This window comes from Lethenteron reissneri, chromosome 24, assembly GCF_015708825.2.
Source record: "Lethenteron reissneri isolate LAM-NWPU_2019-01 chromosome 24, ASM1570882v1, whole genome shotgun sequence".
NCBI lineage: Eukaryota > Metazoa > Chordata > Hyperoartia > Petromyzontiformes > Petromyzontidae > Lethenteron > Lethenteron reissneri.
This window is the reverse complement of record NC_083802.1, coordinates 20,606,691-20,624,992: the sequence shown is the minus strand read 5'-3', so window position 1 is coordinate 20,624,992 and position 18,302 is coordinate 20,606,691. Positions and strand designations below refer to the sequence as shown.

The 18,302-nt window shown below is 48.3% G+C and overlaps 1 protein-coding gene across 3 annotated transcripts in view; it reads right to left on the bottom strand.

Annotated features, from left to right (window-relative positions):
- PRUNE1 (prune exopolyphosphatase 1) overlaps positions 1–15,369 on the bottom strand; it is a 60,805-nt gene extending 45,436 nt beyond the window's left edge. For all 3 annotated transcript variants that reach the window (XM_061558684.1, XM_061558685.1, XM_061558686.1), the window contains exons 1-4: positions 14,967–15,369; positions 6,240–6,419; positions 2,639–2,847; positions 934–1,118 (exon numbers count right to left, since the gene is read on the bottom strand). In XM_061558684.1, coding sequence (XP_061414668.1) covers positions 934–1,118; positions 2,639–2,847; positions 6,240–6,419; positions 14,967–15,005 — 613 coding nt within the window. In that variant the 5' untranslated portion in view covers positions 15,006–15,369. The remainder of the gene's footprint in view (positions 1–933; positions 1,119–2,638; positions 2,848–6,239; positions 6,420–14,966) is intronic.
- Positions 15,370–18,302: the final 2,933 nt, after the last annotated feature.

Here is an 18,302-nt window from a genome sequence, read left to right as displayed (position 1 = left end):
ATATCGCCCTCAATAAAGTAAGCATCAGTGTACATTACAGCAGAACGTGAACAGTACAGGAGCATGCAGCAACAAGAATGAAAAAGACCTGTAACGACCTTGGCGGCTAACACCGACTAAGCAAAATAAAGTGCAACCACAAGAAATACAAAGTGCAACCACGTGCAACAAATATAAAATAGCATAAGATAGTTCACATCCTCATTGGGGAGTTGACTCCATCCATCACCCCTACAGGGTCAATAAAATAGGTACTACTTTGTGGGGAAGATCACGGTGGTTGTGCTAAAAAGAGGCTTAACTCCAGAATAAGAGATAGGTACTGCCTCAATTCTCATTTGAGAAAACATTACTTTGACTTGACTTTTGTACACCACTGAACATGATGGCTATCAAATTACTTTTTTGAGAAAATGTATATTGGACAATGTATTGTACACTATTTTACATTCACTTCAGAGATTGTTGTCCATGCTAATTTTATTAAGAGATAGATATAGTTCAAATAAACTGCATTAACTCTACAACATTTAACTAAATTGTAATTACCCTGGACTCTTGAAAATAATAGATGGATCTTCAAGGGGTGCCACAATTCTTTATAAACGAAATGTGAGTGAATAGTTACTATTACCAGCTCAGAAAGCACACCAACAAGTTCCACCACAATGGGAATCATATCACAGTGGACAGATAGGAGATCTTGTCACCAATGCCAAATTACAAACATCTGGATATGTGAATAATTCTGTTTTAGACAAAATAAATAAGCAGCCAATATATACTTTTATAAAAATATAAAAGTATATTTTACACATTCCATCAGCCTTCTGGCAGCAATACAAAGCTGCCGAGTCGAACCAGTGGAGCCGTAGTGCCAAGTGACTTTGGGGTGATGTTGTGCATGGTGTGTGTGCTGGGCTGGGTAGCTACCGGCCAGCATGGTGGCACACGTGAGATCAAGGAGGTGTGGGGCTTGAAGAAGCATGGCTGCCCCCACTAGGGAGGCGCAGGACCCTACAGGCTCCACCGTAACACAGCAGCCTGGTGAAGGGGGACGCTCCAAACGATGGTGGTCAATCACCTCCACCACGGCAGGTTCCAGCTCTGTGTCCATACTGGCCACACACCACAGCAAAGCAATCATCCAGCATGCCATCGTGCATCGCCGTAACCAAACACCACACCATTTACACACTGCACCAGCCATACACTGCAACGGATAAGCACCACAGCAACCACACAACATTAGCCATACACCATATCAGCCACACACTGCATGGGATACACCCCACACATTGCACCAATTACACACCGCATCAACCACACCCCGCACCAACAACACACTCCACCTATCATATACCACACCAGCTATTCACTCCACTGACCATACACCGTACCAACTACATGTAACACTATTTACACACTGCACCAGACCTACAATTCCACCAGCTTGACACCAGAGCAACCACGCACAGAATCAGCCATAAACTACACTATGATGATGACAAACCACATCATGCACATCACACAGCCAACACACCAGACCAGACACATGACCAGCCATAAACTACACCATGATGACGACAAACCACATCATGCACACCACACAGCCAACACACCAGACCAGACAAATGACACACCCTCACACAACCCAATCTGAGAAGCCCTACACCAGTCACACAATAAACTCGAGAATACGTAAACAAGAGGAAACTATTTAATTATAATATGTTGAAATGGAAAAGCTCCAATATAATAAAAGACATGGAATACAGATAGTACCTTTAAATTTACAACAATGAATGCAAGTTATAAATTAGCATAGCATCATATTTCGGAACAATACACACGAGTTGACTAAAGACGTATTCAAAAGATTTCCTGCTCAAATGAACATTGGGGACATGCTAATGTCCTGTTCACAGCCCTCCTGAAGCCCTCTGATGGCTAGCAGACTTCGAAATTGGCATTTAGCTCCTGCACGTATTGCCATACGTGAGAGTAGAATATCCAGTGGTGGAAACGGCACATTCCTATGGCAGGCAAGTCTCTCCCTAGAACAACCACTGTTGACTTCCCTACAGAGTAGTTCTCATACTGGTAGGAACCTCCTGGTTACACCAGCCCACAGGGGATTATTGTGTCCGTCCGTCGTGCAGGGAGGGGCTGGGTGGGGAGGGTGGGGAGGGGCTGGGTGGGGAGGGTGGGGCTGGGTGGGGAAGGGAGGGTGGGGAGGGGCTGGGTGGAGAGGGTGGGGCTGGGTGGACAGTGGGAGGGGTGGGGCTGGGTGGGGTGGGGCTGGTCACCCCGTGGTGCCCTTATAAAACTCAACGTTTAACCTACGCACGCCGGCTTGTGCCCGCCCTCACAGTCGGGCATATTTGTGGAATACACCACGCCGCCGTTGACCCTGGCCATTGACCGAGCAACCCAACGTTCCTACCAGCTCCCTCCGCAGGAATGTGTTTTAACCGAGCCTGAAGGAATGATGGGCTATTGAACTCACAGCCTTCCAACTGCAAGCGGCACGCTCTACCACTAAGCAACAATACCGGATGGTAACGTGTACAGTTTCTTTTGGAAAACCATTGAACGTTTATGATGGTGCGAAGAGTCCGTGTGGATCACTGCTCACTGTGGAAGGAGGTTGTGGTCGACGAGAGTGAGGGTGAGCTTCTGGCGAGCGTGCAGGGTGTGCAGGCTGGCCTCGTCGCGGAAGGTGAGGGCTGCGGGAGACAGACCCAGGCTCCCGAGCAGGCGACACACATCGGGGCGCAGCGGGAGGTCTTCGCGTGAAATGTTCAGCACCGGCATGTGCACCACATGAGTGCCGGCAGGGCGAGTCTGGGCAGTGGGAAGATAGGGTGACCAGGCCAGTGTGTAGGATGTGCTATATTCATGTGGACCACATGGTTTTGTTTTGTAAAACAGTTACTCGGCACGGGGCCCAAAGGCCCAAAACATCAAGCAGTGAAACACGTTTCCTGAATTGAGCATAGATATTCTAAGGTTTTGGAGGCAGTCACCATCCAACAACAGCAGAGGGCGGAGGAGAAACGCTCACAATAAGCAGCGGACCTGCGGGTGGCTAAAACGCAGACAGCTGGCACAGTGGGGGGCACAGGTGGTGCATCTGTCAGTCATCTCAGACAGTTAATCCAAAATATTTATATTTGATCCGTGAGCTCCTATCAGCAGCCCTTCGACATTCCGTGGCCTCAAAGGGCACCTAGTCTGGCACCAGCGCTGTGGTGACATCACCACCAATTATTGGTGAATGGCAACTGTTGTTATTGAACACATTATTGTAGAAGTCTCGTAGGCAGAGTCCTCATCATAGATGGACGAATCAATAAGTAAACTTAACATGCACAGTAATCATGATAGTAGCGATAGAAGAGTGATTGTATGAGTGATTAAGTGGGTGGCTGATTAAGTGGACGAGTGAGTGGGTGAGTGTGTTGTTTTGACTTGCAATATTGTGGTTGGTTGAAGACACTGTGCATTAAATGAAACAGTCATTCTGGTAGAACGATATGTCTGATATACCAATGTGATGAATATCGATGTGCATTGGAAACCAGTGTTCTTAATTCACCAAACCCTGATCTGAATGCCCTCAAGAGTAATGCACACTGTTGAAACTTTGTGTCACAAACTTCTCAACACTATAGAATGTTAATGGCTTAGCAGCAGCTGACAGCCAAACCAAATGAGTGTTGGCAGATATAATTTATGTTTTTCTTGAAATAAGATTTAAATGTTTTGGACCACAGCATAACTTTTTAATTTTCTTTGTCGGCACCCTGCCTCGTTATCTAATTAGAGCCTGCAGCAGTAGTCAGGCCTCATTACCAGCCTTACTACTGTACACGCACACAGCCCAGCTCCGGCTCTATGCGGTACACGCAAACACACCCAAAATATACACACACTCCTAGCAAGACAAAGATCTCCCATATGACCATAACAGTGTTGGGGCCATATGAGAGCAGCAATAAATGCTAACACGGTGCATGAAGTGGGTGGTGTGGCTAATACAATGCCGGAACACCTTCGTCTTCCGAGTGATGGTGTTAACACACCGCACCAAGGAGTCATTCAGGCCAAGTCTACCTAGGGGAGGCCCAGGACCAGTTCAGATATTCCTCACCGATGTTGGGCATGAGTGGGAATTGAACTTCTGTTTGCCAGGTTCGTAACAGTGCACTAACCACTGTGTTACCGCTCCCAAAACGCACTCAAATGCACACACACTATATACATAAAACCATACATGTGAGTGTACCTCAAGTATACACACAAACACGCAATTTACATACATGTATGCCATAAATATACAGCACGTATATTCAATACACACACGTGCACACACGGACAAAGATGCGTGCACATGCCGACATAAAACAAAGTGTCTGTCCCATAAACAATCACAACAAGCACGAGTGCACACACCATCAATAAAATTATGCGAACAATATACACACAACCCTGCAAACATGTAAGGCCATTTGGAAGCATAAACAATTTCGCAAATAGCTTAACCAGGCCCTATAGCAGCCGCACGCGATGATTGACAGCATTCCGGAGAAAGCTATACACCTTCTGAAGAAATAACTAATGTAGTGTCTCAATAAACAGTTCCATCTCAGCCTGATTAAGTGGCTTACACTATTACTAACTCTATCTAGAAGCAATTTAGCTTCATCTCCTCCCATCTCTGATCAGGCCCTGCGATCACTGCAGCTAATGGGGCTTGAAAACACTCGTGGGGCTTTTTAATTTTTTTGCTACAAAAACCACTTTGTCTCCTTCAATCAGTCTAATTTCCCAGAAAAGTTTTCCCTCGTAAAACATCACATTCGACTAATTATAATGGACGTGATCGGGATGTTGCCAGCCCAGTGAAATCTACACCACCGTATCATGCACACCACACCATGCTGCATCATGTACCCCATGCTGTACCATGCACACCACCCCATGCTGCACCACGCACACCACACCATGCTGCACCACGCACACCACCCCATGCTGCACCACACACACCATGCTGCACCATGCACACCACACCATGCTGCATCATGCACACCACACCATGCCACACCATGCTGCACCACGCACACCACCCCATGCTGCACAATGCACACCACACCATGCTGCATCATGCACACCACACCATGCCACACCATGCTGCACCACGCACACCACCCCATGCTGCACCACACACACCACCCCATGCTGCACCACACACACCATGCTGCACCACGCACACCACCCCATGCTGCACAATGCACACCACACCATGCTGCACCATGCACACCACCCCATGCTGCACCACACACACCACCCCATGCTGCACAATGCACACCACACCATGCTGCACCATACACACCACCCCATACTGCACCACGCACACCATGCTGCACCATGCACACCACCCCATGCTGCACCACACACATCACCCCATGCTGCTCCATGCACACCACACCATGCTGCACCATGCACACCACCCCATGCTGCACCACACACACCATGCTGCACCACACACACCATGCTGCACCATACACACCACACCATGCTGAACCACCCACCCCACCCCATTCTGCACAATGCACACCACCCCATGCTGCACCACACACACCATGCTGCACCATACACACCACACCATGCTGAACCACCCAATCCATTCTGCACCACGCACACCACCCCATGCTGCACCACGCACACCACACCATGCTGCACCACGCACACCACACCATGCTGCACCATGCACACCACACCATGCTGCACCATGCACACCATGCTGCACCATGCACACCACACCATGCTGCACCACGCACACCACCCCATGCTGCACCATGCACACCACACCATGCTGCACCACGCACACCACACCATGCTGCACAATGACGATAGTCAATCATGACAGGGTGGCGGCCAAGGAATGGAACGAGAGCAAGTCAGCTTAGAAAATGGAGTGATGAGAGCAGTTCATGTGCAGGTCCTAATTGGATTTGTTGCACTGCGAAATCTTGAGCAAGACAATGGCATCAGAGTTGTATATACCTTCGTGTTTACAGCAGCCTGTCCACGACAATACATGTCAATACAATCATGACGGTGGCACCGTGGATAGCACTGTACGGAACGCACGTAGATGACGGGGCCAAGGCAGAGTCAGCGTGGCGTTGTCAGCGTGGCGGTGTCAGCGTGGCGGTGTCAGCGTGGCGAACCTTGGCGAGAAAGTGTGCGTAGACGAGCGCACACACGGTCGAGTCCAAGTCGCAAGCCTCATTTCCCAGCACAGCGTGTACACGCACCGCTCCCCCACTTGCTGCCACGGCCTCCCCGTCGTCCCCGGCGTTTGTCGCGCGTTTCTCTGCACAACCGGCTCCACCTCGGGCCAACACCTCCTGCAGGGAAGGAGGCGGCACACGCGACACTGGGATTGCAATCAATGGCACATTAAAAAATAAATGAGTCAGGTAATGAAATGCAAACCGTCGTCGTCAAAGACAAGAGAGGATGAAACGACGACGGATGAGCAAAGACCGCGTGAGCAATACAAGAGGGAGAATGAGGAATGATAAAGAGGCTACACGAGATAATGCACCAATAACACAAGGCACACTTACACACTTGCGTTACCTTCAATTTAATACCAATCACGGAATAGTGTGAATTATGAGAAAAAAGAATCACTCATATCTTAGATGGATTTTTCTCGATATAAACTATGCATGTCAAGTAGAGTTTCTCGTGTGTAAGTAATGAGGTTTGGTTATGGGACTAAAAATAATATAATTGACACCATCGTAAGAAATGTGTGGAGGATCATAGACATTTGATTTAAGATGGAAGAATACATTAGTTGCGAAGTTCTTTTTCATAGGTGTCCAGCGCAAGCTGGGGTCAGCATTGGTGGAAAATTACAGAGGAAGTCACATAGGCAGATCCATTGAACTATCACATAAATTCATAATAAAAAACAGAATATAGCAAAACAATTCTGGATTTGAAGCTTTCGTGACTGCAAGGATTCATACTCTTTGGGGTTGTTTTCGGTAAAGTCACGTGACTTTACCGAAAAAAAACAAAGAGTATAGTCAAACAAATTACAGCAATAGTTAAAACAATATACAAAGAAAGGATACATTACAATTGCAACATTCTCAAACTTTAGAATGCAAACTCACAGAGAGCTAGCGAGGAAGTGCTTATTAATAACAGGGAGTGAGGGACACAGAAGACACTCTAGTAAGCAAGGGAGAGACACAACAAGTCATGACGAACCTGAGATGTTTGAAGAGAGATCATCATAATAACTGTCCTTCATACGGTGTCAATTATGCAAATTTCACCGGTAAACGATGCAGGATTTGTAACGCGCATGGAGGTTTGCACCGCGGAGAAGCAGGGAAGGCAGCCAGAACCAGAGCCAACAATTGCTCAAGCTCTGTTTCCTATCTTGGGATGTTTGGTGATCTCCATTCACGAGTGTTTATACACGTGCGAGGAAACCACAGTCACCATAGAAAATACACGCTCAGGTGGGGGGGGGGGGATAACACTCAATCCCCATCGTGATGGAAGTTAAAAGACTTCCAGGACTGTCATATCATGGGAAGGCTGAAGATGACAACCGTCATGCCCACGGGCAGGGAGCGAGTTTGACGAAGTGGCGTGATCCACCAACCCTCCAAGTACCAGACGGAAATGGAAAATTGGTGACATCCAGCATAGCTGGAGATAGCAAAAGATAACAAGAGATAGGCAGAGCTGGCCAAGGATAACTGGGGATAGCTGGGGATAACCATGGAGAGTCTGATAACCAGGATAGCTGGGGATAACCATGGAGAGTCTGATAACCAGGATAGCTGGGGATAGCTGGGGATAACCATGGAGAGTCTGATAACCAGGATAGCTGGGGATAGCTGGGGATAACCATGGAGAGTCTGATAACCAGGATAGCTGGGGATAACCATGGAGAGTCTGATAACCAGGATAGCTGGGGATAGCTGGGGATAACCATGGAGAGTCTGATAACCAGGATAGCTGGGGATAGCTGGGGATAACCATGGAGAGTCTGATAACCAGGATAGCTGGGGATAGCTGGGGATAACCATGGAGAGTCTGATAACCAGGATAGCTGGGGATAACCATGGAGAGTCTGATAACCAGGATAGCTGGGGATAACCATGGAGAGTCTGATAACCAGGATAGCTGGGGATAGCTGGGGATAACCATGGAGAGTCTGATAACCAGGATAGCTGGGGATAACCATGGAGAGTCTGATAACCAGGATAGCTGGGGATAGCTGGGGATAACCATGGAGAGTCTGATAACCAGGATAGCTGGGGATAGCTGGGGATAACCATGGAGAGTCTGATAACCAGGATAGCCGGGGATAGCTGAGGAGAGCCAGATGTAGTGTTCAGTGTGTCGTCCTTCCCCCACACATCCGAGTAGCACGTTTGGCTAAAGAAGTTGAACATACATACAAAATATAGTCAGGGATAGCTTGGGATATCCAGAGATAGCCGGGGATAGCCGCAGATAGCCAGGGAGAGCTGGGGATAGTATATTGCTTTGAGATAGTGAGATATAGCCCCAGATCGCCAAGGAACGTGAGATACAGTCAAGGATATCCACATATCGCTACGGATCGCCTCTGACAACCAGGGACAGCCATGGAGGGCCACGCAGCTCCCCCCCAACTCATCCCAGCCCAGATCAGCACTCATTTGTCACGACATACGGCAGCCTTCCGGGAGCGGATTCTGATGATGGCGTGAAAAAGTACCTCCACTCCCGTTAATTATACTCATCATTCACGGGCGACGGAGGGGGAGCGTAAACTTTACAAGCCCCGTGACAGCCTAAAACAATTCACTCACAACAGGAGTTTGACAAGATGAAAATGACGCCTCCATCTCTGCGATCACGGCACCATTGGAGCAATGCGCTTACAACTTTCACCAAAACTAAAATGATATTTCTTTTAAATATCTAATTAGCACACTGGGCCAAAAGCCTTCATTTTATTGGCATTAGGGAAACAAATATTACGTTTATGTAATGTATTTAATATCGTAGAACAAACACATAGCACTGTATAGTCCTCACTTGGGATATAATTTGTCCTTTATAATTAACTACTCATTGCCCAATTGTCCTTCACTATATGTCCATCCAATTTACATCATGTGTTACATGTGTTGTAAATTGTACGGATAAAAAAATACACATTTGTACATTACAGCCGAAACCAACAAAAGAATTCACATTCATAGTTCCACTAATAACATAAACAAATCTATCATAAAAGACACCAAGTTAATGTACAAAAATAAATTATAGTTAAACCTCTTGGTGATGAAGTCACCATAGCCCATTCTTTGCGGCGCACCACTAAATGGCTTCGTGAAGAGTGGGGAATGAATTGGCGTTTATGGATTATTACCTCTCCAGCCAGCTAGAAAATGTCCTCCCACAAAACACATTATTAGTACCACAAACATCCTAAGTCGGGCATTTGTCACTGTTTATTTAGATTTGCAAACAGACAACATGGAAACGCCACGTGGGAACGGCAAACAGCATCTAGGAAACCAAAAGCACCATTGTGCACTTCCATGTCAGCGTTCCCCACAGTGAACGCACGCTCGCATACTTTATAATAATAACTCAAAGTAATAATTCGTGCCGTCATGGGGAATATAAGTAAAATAAAATTCAATCCGAAGACAACACGACTCCTTGAGATATCTGAAAATACATTTTATGTTGTGTATTTTTTTTTGCATCGAACTAAGACCCATATTTACCAGAGGGTCCTCACCTATAAACATCTAGCGGTCCACAGGTCGATGTCGGTTCAAGCAAGCGTGGTTGTTGGTGACACTGTCAAAGCCAGTCTCGTGTTTGGCTTGTTTAACGAGCACTGTTGCTATTGTACACTCCCTGTAGGCCATGTGGATGCCGGGATGTGTAGAAAATCGATTTGTTATGTGGCGTGACAGATATGTGGAGGCATATTATCTGAGTCCATACTTAATACAACTGATTCTAGATTTGAAGCTTTCGTGACTGCAAGGATTCATGTTCTTAGGTTTTTTCGGTAAAGTCACGTAGGTAAAAATAAATAATAAAAATAATAGAAATAATAATAGAAATAAAATTATAAATCACGACGTTTCGGAAGCAACACAAGTCTCCGTCATCAGGTGGGACCGTCACAGCTAGATTTACTGTATCAAGTGTTTATTTTTACCTACGTGACTTTACCGAAAAAACCTAAGAGTATTAATACAACTGCTTTTGTGTTTAGTTTGTTGTCCTTCCCCCGCACCTTCCATTTGCAGGGTTGGCTACATACGGTGCGAAAGAAATTCAACATATATACATAATACTGCATTTGGGCTTGAATGCATTTCAATATTATTTCCACTTGTTCCTGTGAAATATCAAAAGCTAAACTGCATTAAATTCCCAGACTGTCGTTATGTAGTCATTACAACCATGGTCATCTAACCGCACTAAGCCTCCAATATTGTGACTTAAACATTAATTAGCTAACAAATGCAACCCACTACTAACCAATAAACATAACAAGGCATATTTACTCTCCATGCCTTCAGCTGACGCTCAAAATGACCCAGCTCACGTACTCAGGAATTAAATACACACACACACCTCACTCACCATGCCTCTACAAGTAAACATCACACAATGCCCACATATACTGTACCTATGGTAATGACCAGTTTGTGTAACGGTTGACTTTTTAAAAGGATAATGAGCCCAGATAGAATAAAAGCTATCAGAATTATGTATAAGCAGTCAATGTTTGCATATGTGTAATTACATTTTTGGTATGTATCTGTCAATCGAGATCCTAGACACTCTTCCAAATGAGTTGTTCTATCGCAAGGGATTTTCCAGGTTAAACATTTTAATCATGACCAACAAATCCACAAAGTATTTGATGCGATTATTATGTTTGTACTTGTTTTAATTGTTAAAACAAAAACCAATCTCTTTACATCACACCAGCATCACCAACCCCGCTGCCCATCAGTAGCCTCACCCCTGTTACATCACGCGCGTGCTACGAGGTCCACGCGTTCACCAACACCCAACTGTTTGGACATATGAGGAAGCGTGACACATACAGGAAGTGGCAGGGACAGGCGCCCTGCCTGGCGGCATGACCAACAAACTCCTGCTTAAATTGATTCACGCAGCTGAGTGCCATCTATCACGGGACGGGAGTCATTAAGAAGCGATTGCGTGGCGCGTGTGGATGATGGGAGGTCGGCGCGCCTGGCTGGTTCGGCGCGAGGCCTGGGGTGGTGTAATCAGCCAGCAGCTGGCAGGGAGCGGCAGTCTCTCTACCCCCCACCAAAAACCAACCCACCCGCCCATCAACCTCACATCGGTTTGCTTGTCCACCTAAACCCACCACCAGGCACACACGCCTCATCGACTTGTCTTGCACCACCAGCCATTCACATACAGTCAGCTGAGCGCACGCCTTTTATTTGCTCCTGCAATTGCACGTGCACTCAAGCAATTTCAAGGAATCCTTCCTGAAGATCAGAGGCTGTGAAGATCACACACAAGGGCTTGTGCATTGCGGACGATGGGACCATTAACTTCGTGACATCTTGCACTGGGGGGCACGGGCAGTTGCTTAACAGTGTTGCATTTCAATATCATGATCAAGACATGATTATGGCCAAAGTCGTTGATGCAACCACAGCTCGCCAACTATTTATAACCTCTGCCAGATCCCGCATCCGGGTTGGATTTATTTTGAAGGCACCTTTTACGACAAAGCACATGCGAATGATTCACAGTGCAGTTCCTCCAGGATTCTACAGTAAAAAGACGCGTGTGCACATTACACACCCGAGATGGATGTCATCACCTGGCAAAGAGAAGATGCCTCCTTGGTTGTGTTCAAAATGGTCTTAAATGCGCAACAAATTTTGTACTCTCAAACCAAATAGTACTTGGTCACAAACGATCCCTGAAGTGGTGCTGCACTGTTTGCTCTTCAGTCTTTTTCTTTTGTATGGCACTTTTGGGGATTGCAACATATTACAAATACAGGGCGTTTCAAAAAGATGGACCCGATTTGAAATCGCTATATCTCTGCAACCACGAACCGCCCATGAATGAAACTCTTACCACTTGAAAGGGCGGGGCATAGAGAGGGCGGGGCATAGAGTTTCAAATAATTACCCCTTGATGCCTCTCCCAGCGCACAAACAGCTCCTAGCCTCAGTCATTCGCAAGATGGTGACCCAGCAAACACACAAGGGGCGTTTTGCGTTCTGCAGTTCAGCAAGACTGAATCCGTAATTGCGGTGCAGCATGCGTTTCAACGGCGTTTTGGCATTGATCCGCCAATGTCAAAGAGCATTCGTCCTTGGTACCGACAATTTGAGGAAACCGGCTGTTGATGTAAGGGGAAGGGCACAGGGCGACCACGCACCTCAGAGGAAAACGTGAGAAGAGAGGCGTTTGGGACGAATTCAACTATCGTCTCGATGTTGTCCGTACAGCAGGCGGAGGGCACACAGAGCATTTATAAAATGGTTAGTAAAACATGATTACTCATTAAACCGTTTGTAACTTTTCGTGTAATTGTAACATGTTGCCATCGTGAAATATACTGCTTTGAAATTGGGTCCATCACTACGGAACACCCTGTATATGTCGAGATGCGATATCCATTCGACTGCTTCAGGAGTAGCTGCGTGGATTTGTTTCAGATCGCCGTTGCATGATCCGATTGGGCAGTCGTTCACGATATGTTGCATGGCCTGAGATGTCGCACCAGTCACAAACTGGACTCTCATTAATTTTCCATTGATGGAGAAAGTGTCCACATCTTCCATGGAGTGTCCGGAATCGATTCAAGGAGAACCAGATCTTCCTCGGTAGGCCAGATCCTGGTTGGAGGATTGTGGGGTCACTGACGATGGATTTATGCAGCAGGTTGGTGTTTAAATCTTGACTTAAAGCTTTCGTGACTGCAGGAATTAATACTCTTTGGGTCTTTCGGTAAAGTCACGTAAATAGAAAAATATAAAAAAAATCACGACGTTTCGATCGCAACACGAGCACTCGTCTTCAGGTGAAAAAATACAGCCGGCAAACTGCTGACCATCACCACCTAGCCAGTGAACTGGAGCACGTACACCAAACCACCTGAGGACCCAATGAAAACCATCACCTTGCCATACATAGCAGAGGTCACCAAAAACATTTCCAAAATCATGAGAAAACACAAGATCCAGGTTCGATTCAACACAGTAAATAAAATTCGTGATCTGATCCCATCTATGAAGTATGTTATCCCTGACATGCAATACCCCGGTGTCTACAAACTAAGTTGTGCCTGCGGCAGTAGTTACATTGGAGAATCCAAGCGACATGTCTCAGACCGTGTTCGTGAACACAAGGCGGATCTGAAACACGGTAGGACTAATACCTCTGCCGTGGCTGCTCATTGTTCTAACGCTGTGGTGGGCACAAATGAAATTGATTTATCCAAGACGAAGGTACTATGCAAACCCACTGGCTATCAACAGAGATATGTTCATGAAGCCATCCAGATATATAAACACAGACACAATTTCAACCGAGATTGCTTGTTGCGATCGAAACGTCGCGATTTATTTTTTCTATCTACGTGACTTTACCGAAAGACCCAAAGAGGTTGGTGTTTGCCCGGGCTTCCCTCCATTGTGCTTCAGTGGTCTCGTCGTCGTCGTGGAGGTGCTCTGCATATTGCCAGAAATGTTTTCTGGATTAGAGCCTGGAGACGTCCTTGTTAATTGAAAGGTTCGGATTTCTGATGGCCTCACAGCACTCCCTCACACACACACGCGGCATCGCGATGGTTGCGAGGACCGGAAGCGGCGGCAGCGCGGTGCTCTTCAACTTGCCCGAGACGATGCTCCTCATGGCTGCATTTAGCTCTTCGGTGTAATAGTATTATAATGGCGAATCCTGTGCTCATGTACAGGACTGATAATGGGAGGAGCTATGGATATTTCAAGGCACATACCTGGTATCACTGGTCATTAATGCTAACGTTATGAATATCACAGTACAGTAATTTCAAGTCGTTTGGAACCGCGCCTTACACAAGTAACCGACCATGAGGTTGGGGGAGTTCTCTCAGCCCATCGTCCGTCCAGGGTCAATCAAACAATAACCACTTTGTGTGAACCACTTTGTGTAAATGTTAACAGTGGTTATATAATTTTGAAAGACTTGCTCCCGCCCTAGGAATGTGGAATTTTCACCTTTGGCTCATGGCTGGAAACAGGAGATGAGTTCCGCCTCAATGATCGTTTGAGAAGGAAATCGCTTTGACTTTTGACCTTACACTGTTATAAACTATCCATGGTCAACGAGACCCACGAGGTTGAGATACGTTTAGAGAAACCTGCCATGATAATGGCGATGCTCTGCAACTCGGGATGTCTGTACGGCGTGGAGTAAAACAAAATTGTCAAGTTGTATCACTGCAATCGCAGCTGGCAGAAGGGTCCCCACTGCAGCAAACTCGAGACGGTATTTAGTCTTAAGAGGGGGGCGCACCCACACTTCACCCACCACAAGCACCCTGCCGATTGACGTGTGTGTGGTGCACCGTCTCACCGAGTGCGCCAGGCACTGCACGACGGCAGTAGCAGCAGCGGCGTCCTACTCGACAGTACTGCAGCGCGGAGTGGCAACGGGCCTCCATCGCCGCCTCATTGCGCGGTCGTCACTCCCCTGGCGAGAGACCGTGGCCTCCAGCGATACGATGTCAAAAAAGCAAGCACACAACACACACCCGAGGTGGGCGACGTGATGCCGGGAAGAATTAACGCAGCGGACGAAAGCGGCCCTCGAGGCACGAGTGAACGCTCCGACCCAAGGCCGCGGGAACTCACCGCCAGGAGGTTCTTGTTTTCCCACAGGAATTGCTCCATCTCCTCCACACGATGGTTACAGCGTCACGGTAGTGCCCAGCGAGGCGAGACAACGGCAGCCCCCACAGCACGCGGGGGCCTCTTCTCGAGTCGAGAGCGTGGAGCCTGACGCGGCCTCGGCCCGCAGGCTCGCGAGCCTCGGTCTGCCTTGGGGCTCCGCGCCGTCCCCTCGGTCCCGCTGACCGTGCACCCGCGCCCCTCTCAAGGGCCTCGGTTCCGCCTCTACGCGCAGTCGATGGAGATCTCGAGTGCAACGCCCTCAAGTGAAACCGGACGCCAACGCCGACCTGTCTTCACCCTGAGCGGGAACTTGCGCCGGCAGCATTAGCCGAGCGCAGGCTCCATCTCCGCGCATGTAAACTAGGCCGCGTTGCCAAGCCAACGCGTGCCATTCCCATTGGCTGATGAAGCCACGTGATCGTGCCCTAAAAGCAGCTGTGGGGAGGTGAGGTGATCGAAACCTGGGCAGCTGTGACTGGTCACGTGACAACAGGTGTTTTATTGGTGACGTCACAGTCAAGTGGGCGGCAGTCTCTGTGCAGAAGGGGTGAAAAACTAGAATGTGCCTTTGAATAAAGCATTTCACCTGGATAATCCCTCGAGACATGCATCTCGCTTGCAAGGGTGTGCTGGCAGAGCGATGGACACATCACTGCGTCTCAAGGGTTTTTAGGAGGGTCTCGCTATGCTTCTGCAGTCGGGGATGATGTTACTTCGTCAGCTTAGCACGCAGATACTTGCTACGTTTCCCACTCAAGTGATTTGTCATTTGCGAGTTCTGTTTTTTATTTTCACATTTGACCGTGACGCCGGCACACAATGGTCTACCTTCTTCCAATGACGTCAGGGGATCTTTATTGTTCACTGGAGATGACCGCGTGCAGTATTTTGCGGTTAATACATCCACATTACTAGCAAAGGCGAGGCCTGCCTGTGGGGACCAAGCCGCGAACCTCACGTGGCGACCACGCTGCCGCAGGGAAACGTCACTGCCCCCATCGACACGCTTCGCGTTTTGCTGATCAATGCCGCAAGCGAACGCAGGAACCTGGGAGAGACGCGTCGCGTTCTCCGAGCTCCGAAGTTCGTGTGGGAGGCAGGCGAGGGGGGGGTCAGTTACAGCTGCGTCGTAGACGAGTTGTGATTGAGGCTGCGTGGCGTCATTTGGTGAGGGCGGGGCGAGCGCTGGCGGCTGGTTCGCGAGAGCGCCGGGGCTGGCGCCGTGGTGGCCAGGTGCTCCCCTTCACGCCACTCGCGCCCGTGGCAGCGCCTCGCGCTTCAGTCTCGTCCACGCCGCGCGCAGGTCGAGGCTGATGTCGCCCCAGGACCCTCGCCGCGCGTCAATGGGCTGCGGCTACCACAGGCCCCACGGTGCCTCCTGCAATATTAATGATCGCGCTCACACACACAACGATGTGCTGAGACAGCGCCTTCTTTGATCTGAATTCCATTTTAGGCTCAATTATGAGGCCGATTAATTAGGAGTCACTGTAGGCGCTTTTGCAAAGAGAGCAAACCCCCGAAGAGACACATTCTCATCCAGACGCGTGATTCGGTGATAGCAGTGCATGGTGCGCATCCACAGTTGACTACAAAATCAACACGTCCCGTGTCAATAACACTGTGCCATTAAAAGGTGACGTAGATATAATAGGCAACGTTTCGTAAAATGGAATTTTTCATAATACGTAAACATGTGAACGAGCTTCTTCACAAGGAGCGATCTCCCAGTGAAATAATGGGCAGCTTGACCGAGTTAAATCTCCGAATTCGCACCCCATCCGCAACTGTGACAGCTGAAGTTACTGCTTGAGGACATGTGGCCATACGCGAGAAGAGAATAGCCAGAATGCATTCCGCGTGACCCGGTGGTGTGCACCACTGCATTGCCCATGACGCAGATATTTACCTATTCCCCTGTCTGTGACGGTCATTGCATAACTGCGTACGGTGTGAGCTGTAGGTTTACCACGCGTGTGTGCGCGTCGTCACCACGCGTTTTCTTTGCACGCGACAATCGACACCCTGGACGCTCCGTCTCAAGCGCCGTTCCAGGTGAAATGTTTGATGCGGTTCGCGGAGCCTGTTCCTGAAAGAGAGGTGTGAGGTTTGCATCGCATCTGAGTAAACGCATTTAGAATTGGTCACGAATGCATCACCGCTGCCCATCAGATCAAAGTGAACACCTCCGCAGATCATCACGTGGGCCGGGGCTTGCACATGGCACACCGTCCCCGGCGATCCGAGGAATTGTCACGATTCAGGCCCAAGGTCATTGCGCCATCGTTGACCAAAGCCGGCGATGCAACCACCGCGGCCCCTCCTCTCCGCCATACCCCGCAGCTGCTGCTGCTGCTGTAGCTGCTGCTGCAGCTGCTGCTGCTGCAGCTGCTGCTGCTGCAGCTGCTGCTGCAGCTGCACAGGCGACGCGCGGCCATCCGCTCTTTACAATCAAACTGTACGCGATTGAGGCATAATTCAATCCCTTCATCCCGAGTCCCTGACCCCGAGTCCCTGACCCCGAGTCCCTGACCCCGAGTTCCTGACCCCGAGTCCCTGACCCCGAGTTCCTGGCGCCGAGGCCAGGAGAGGAGACGGGTCGCAAATGTCGAGGGTGGCCGAGGAAGTCTGACCCTGCGGGCCGCGGGGTCTCGGCGCCCCCTCGTGGTGGTCGTGCCGGGTCCCCGCGTGTCCATCCCAGGGGTCGGAGATATTCTCACGCACCCCACTCGCATCCCATCCCCTCTCGATCCCTTCTCTCGCTCCGTCTCCTGACTGTGATCCCAGTCATGTAATTAATAGGCTCCTAATGAGAACAAAATAAGCAAGCAGATCATTTGCCTCGGTCCCATATCTGTCGCTCCACATAAAAAATAAAGTATATTCTTTGGGTCTTGCGGTAAAGCCACGTAGATAGAAAACATATCAATAAAAAATAATAAAATATCACGACGTTTCGATCGCAACACAAGCAATTGTCATCAGGTGAGAAACAATGTTTGCCTCAGCAGCTCTCCCGCTAGATTGTTCCACCTGATGACGATTGCTTGTGTTGCGATCGAAACGTCGTGATATTTTATTATTTATTATAATATATATTTTTTATCTACGTGGCTTTACCGAAAGACCCAAAGAATATGAATTCCTGCAGTCATGAAAGCTTTAAGTCAAAAGTACTGTATCTCTTACGCATCCAGTCGGCCCCGTGTTTAATTTAAGCTGCATTAGTTAAACACAAGCAAAGTCTGGACCACATTCGACATTCTAAAAGCTAAACTATTTATTTTATTTTGAAAG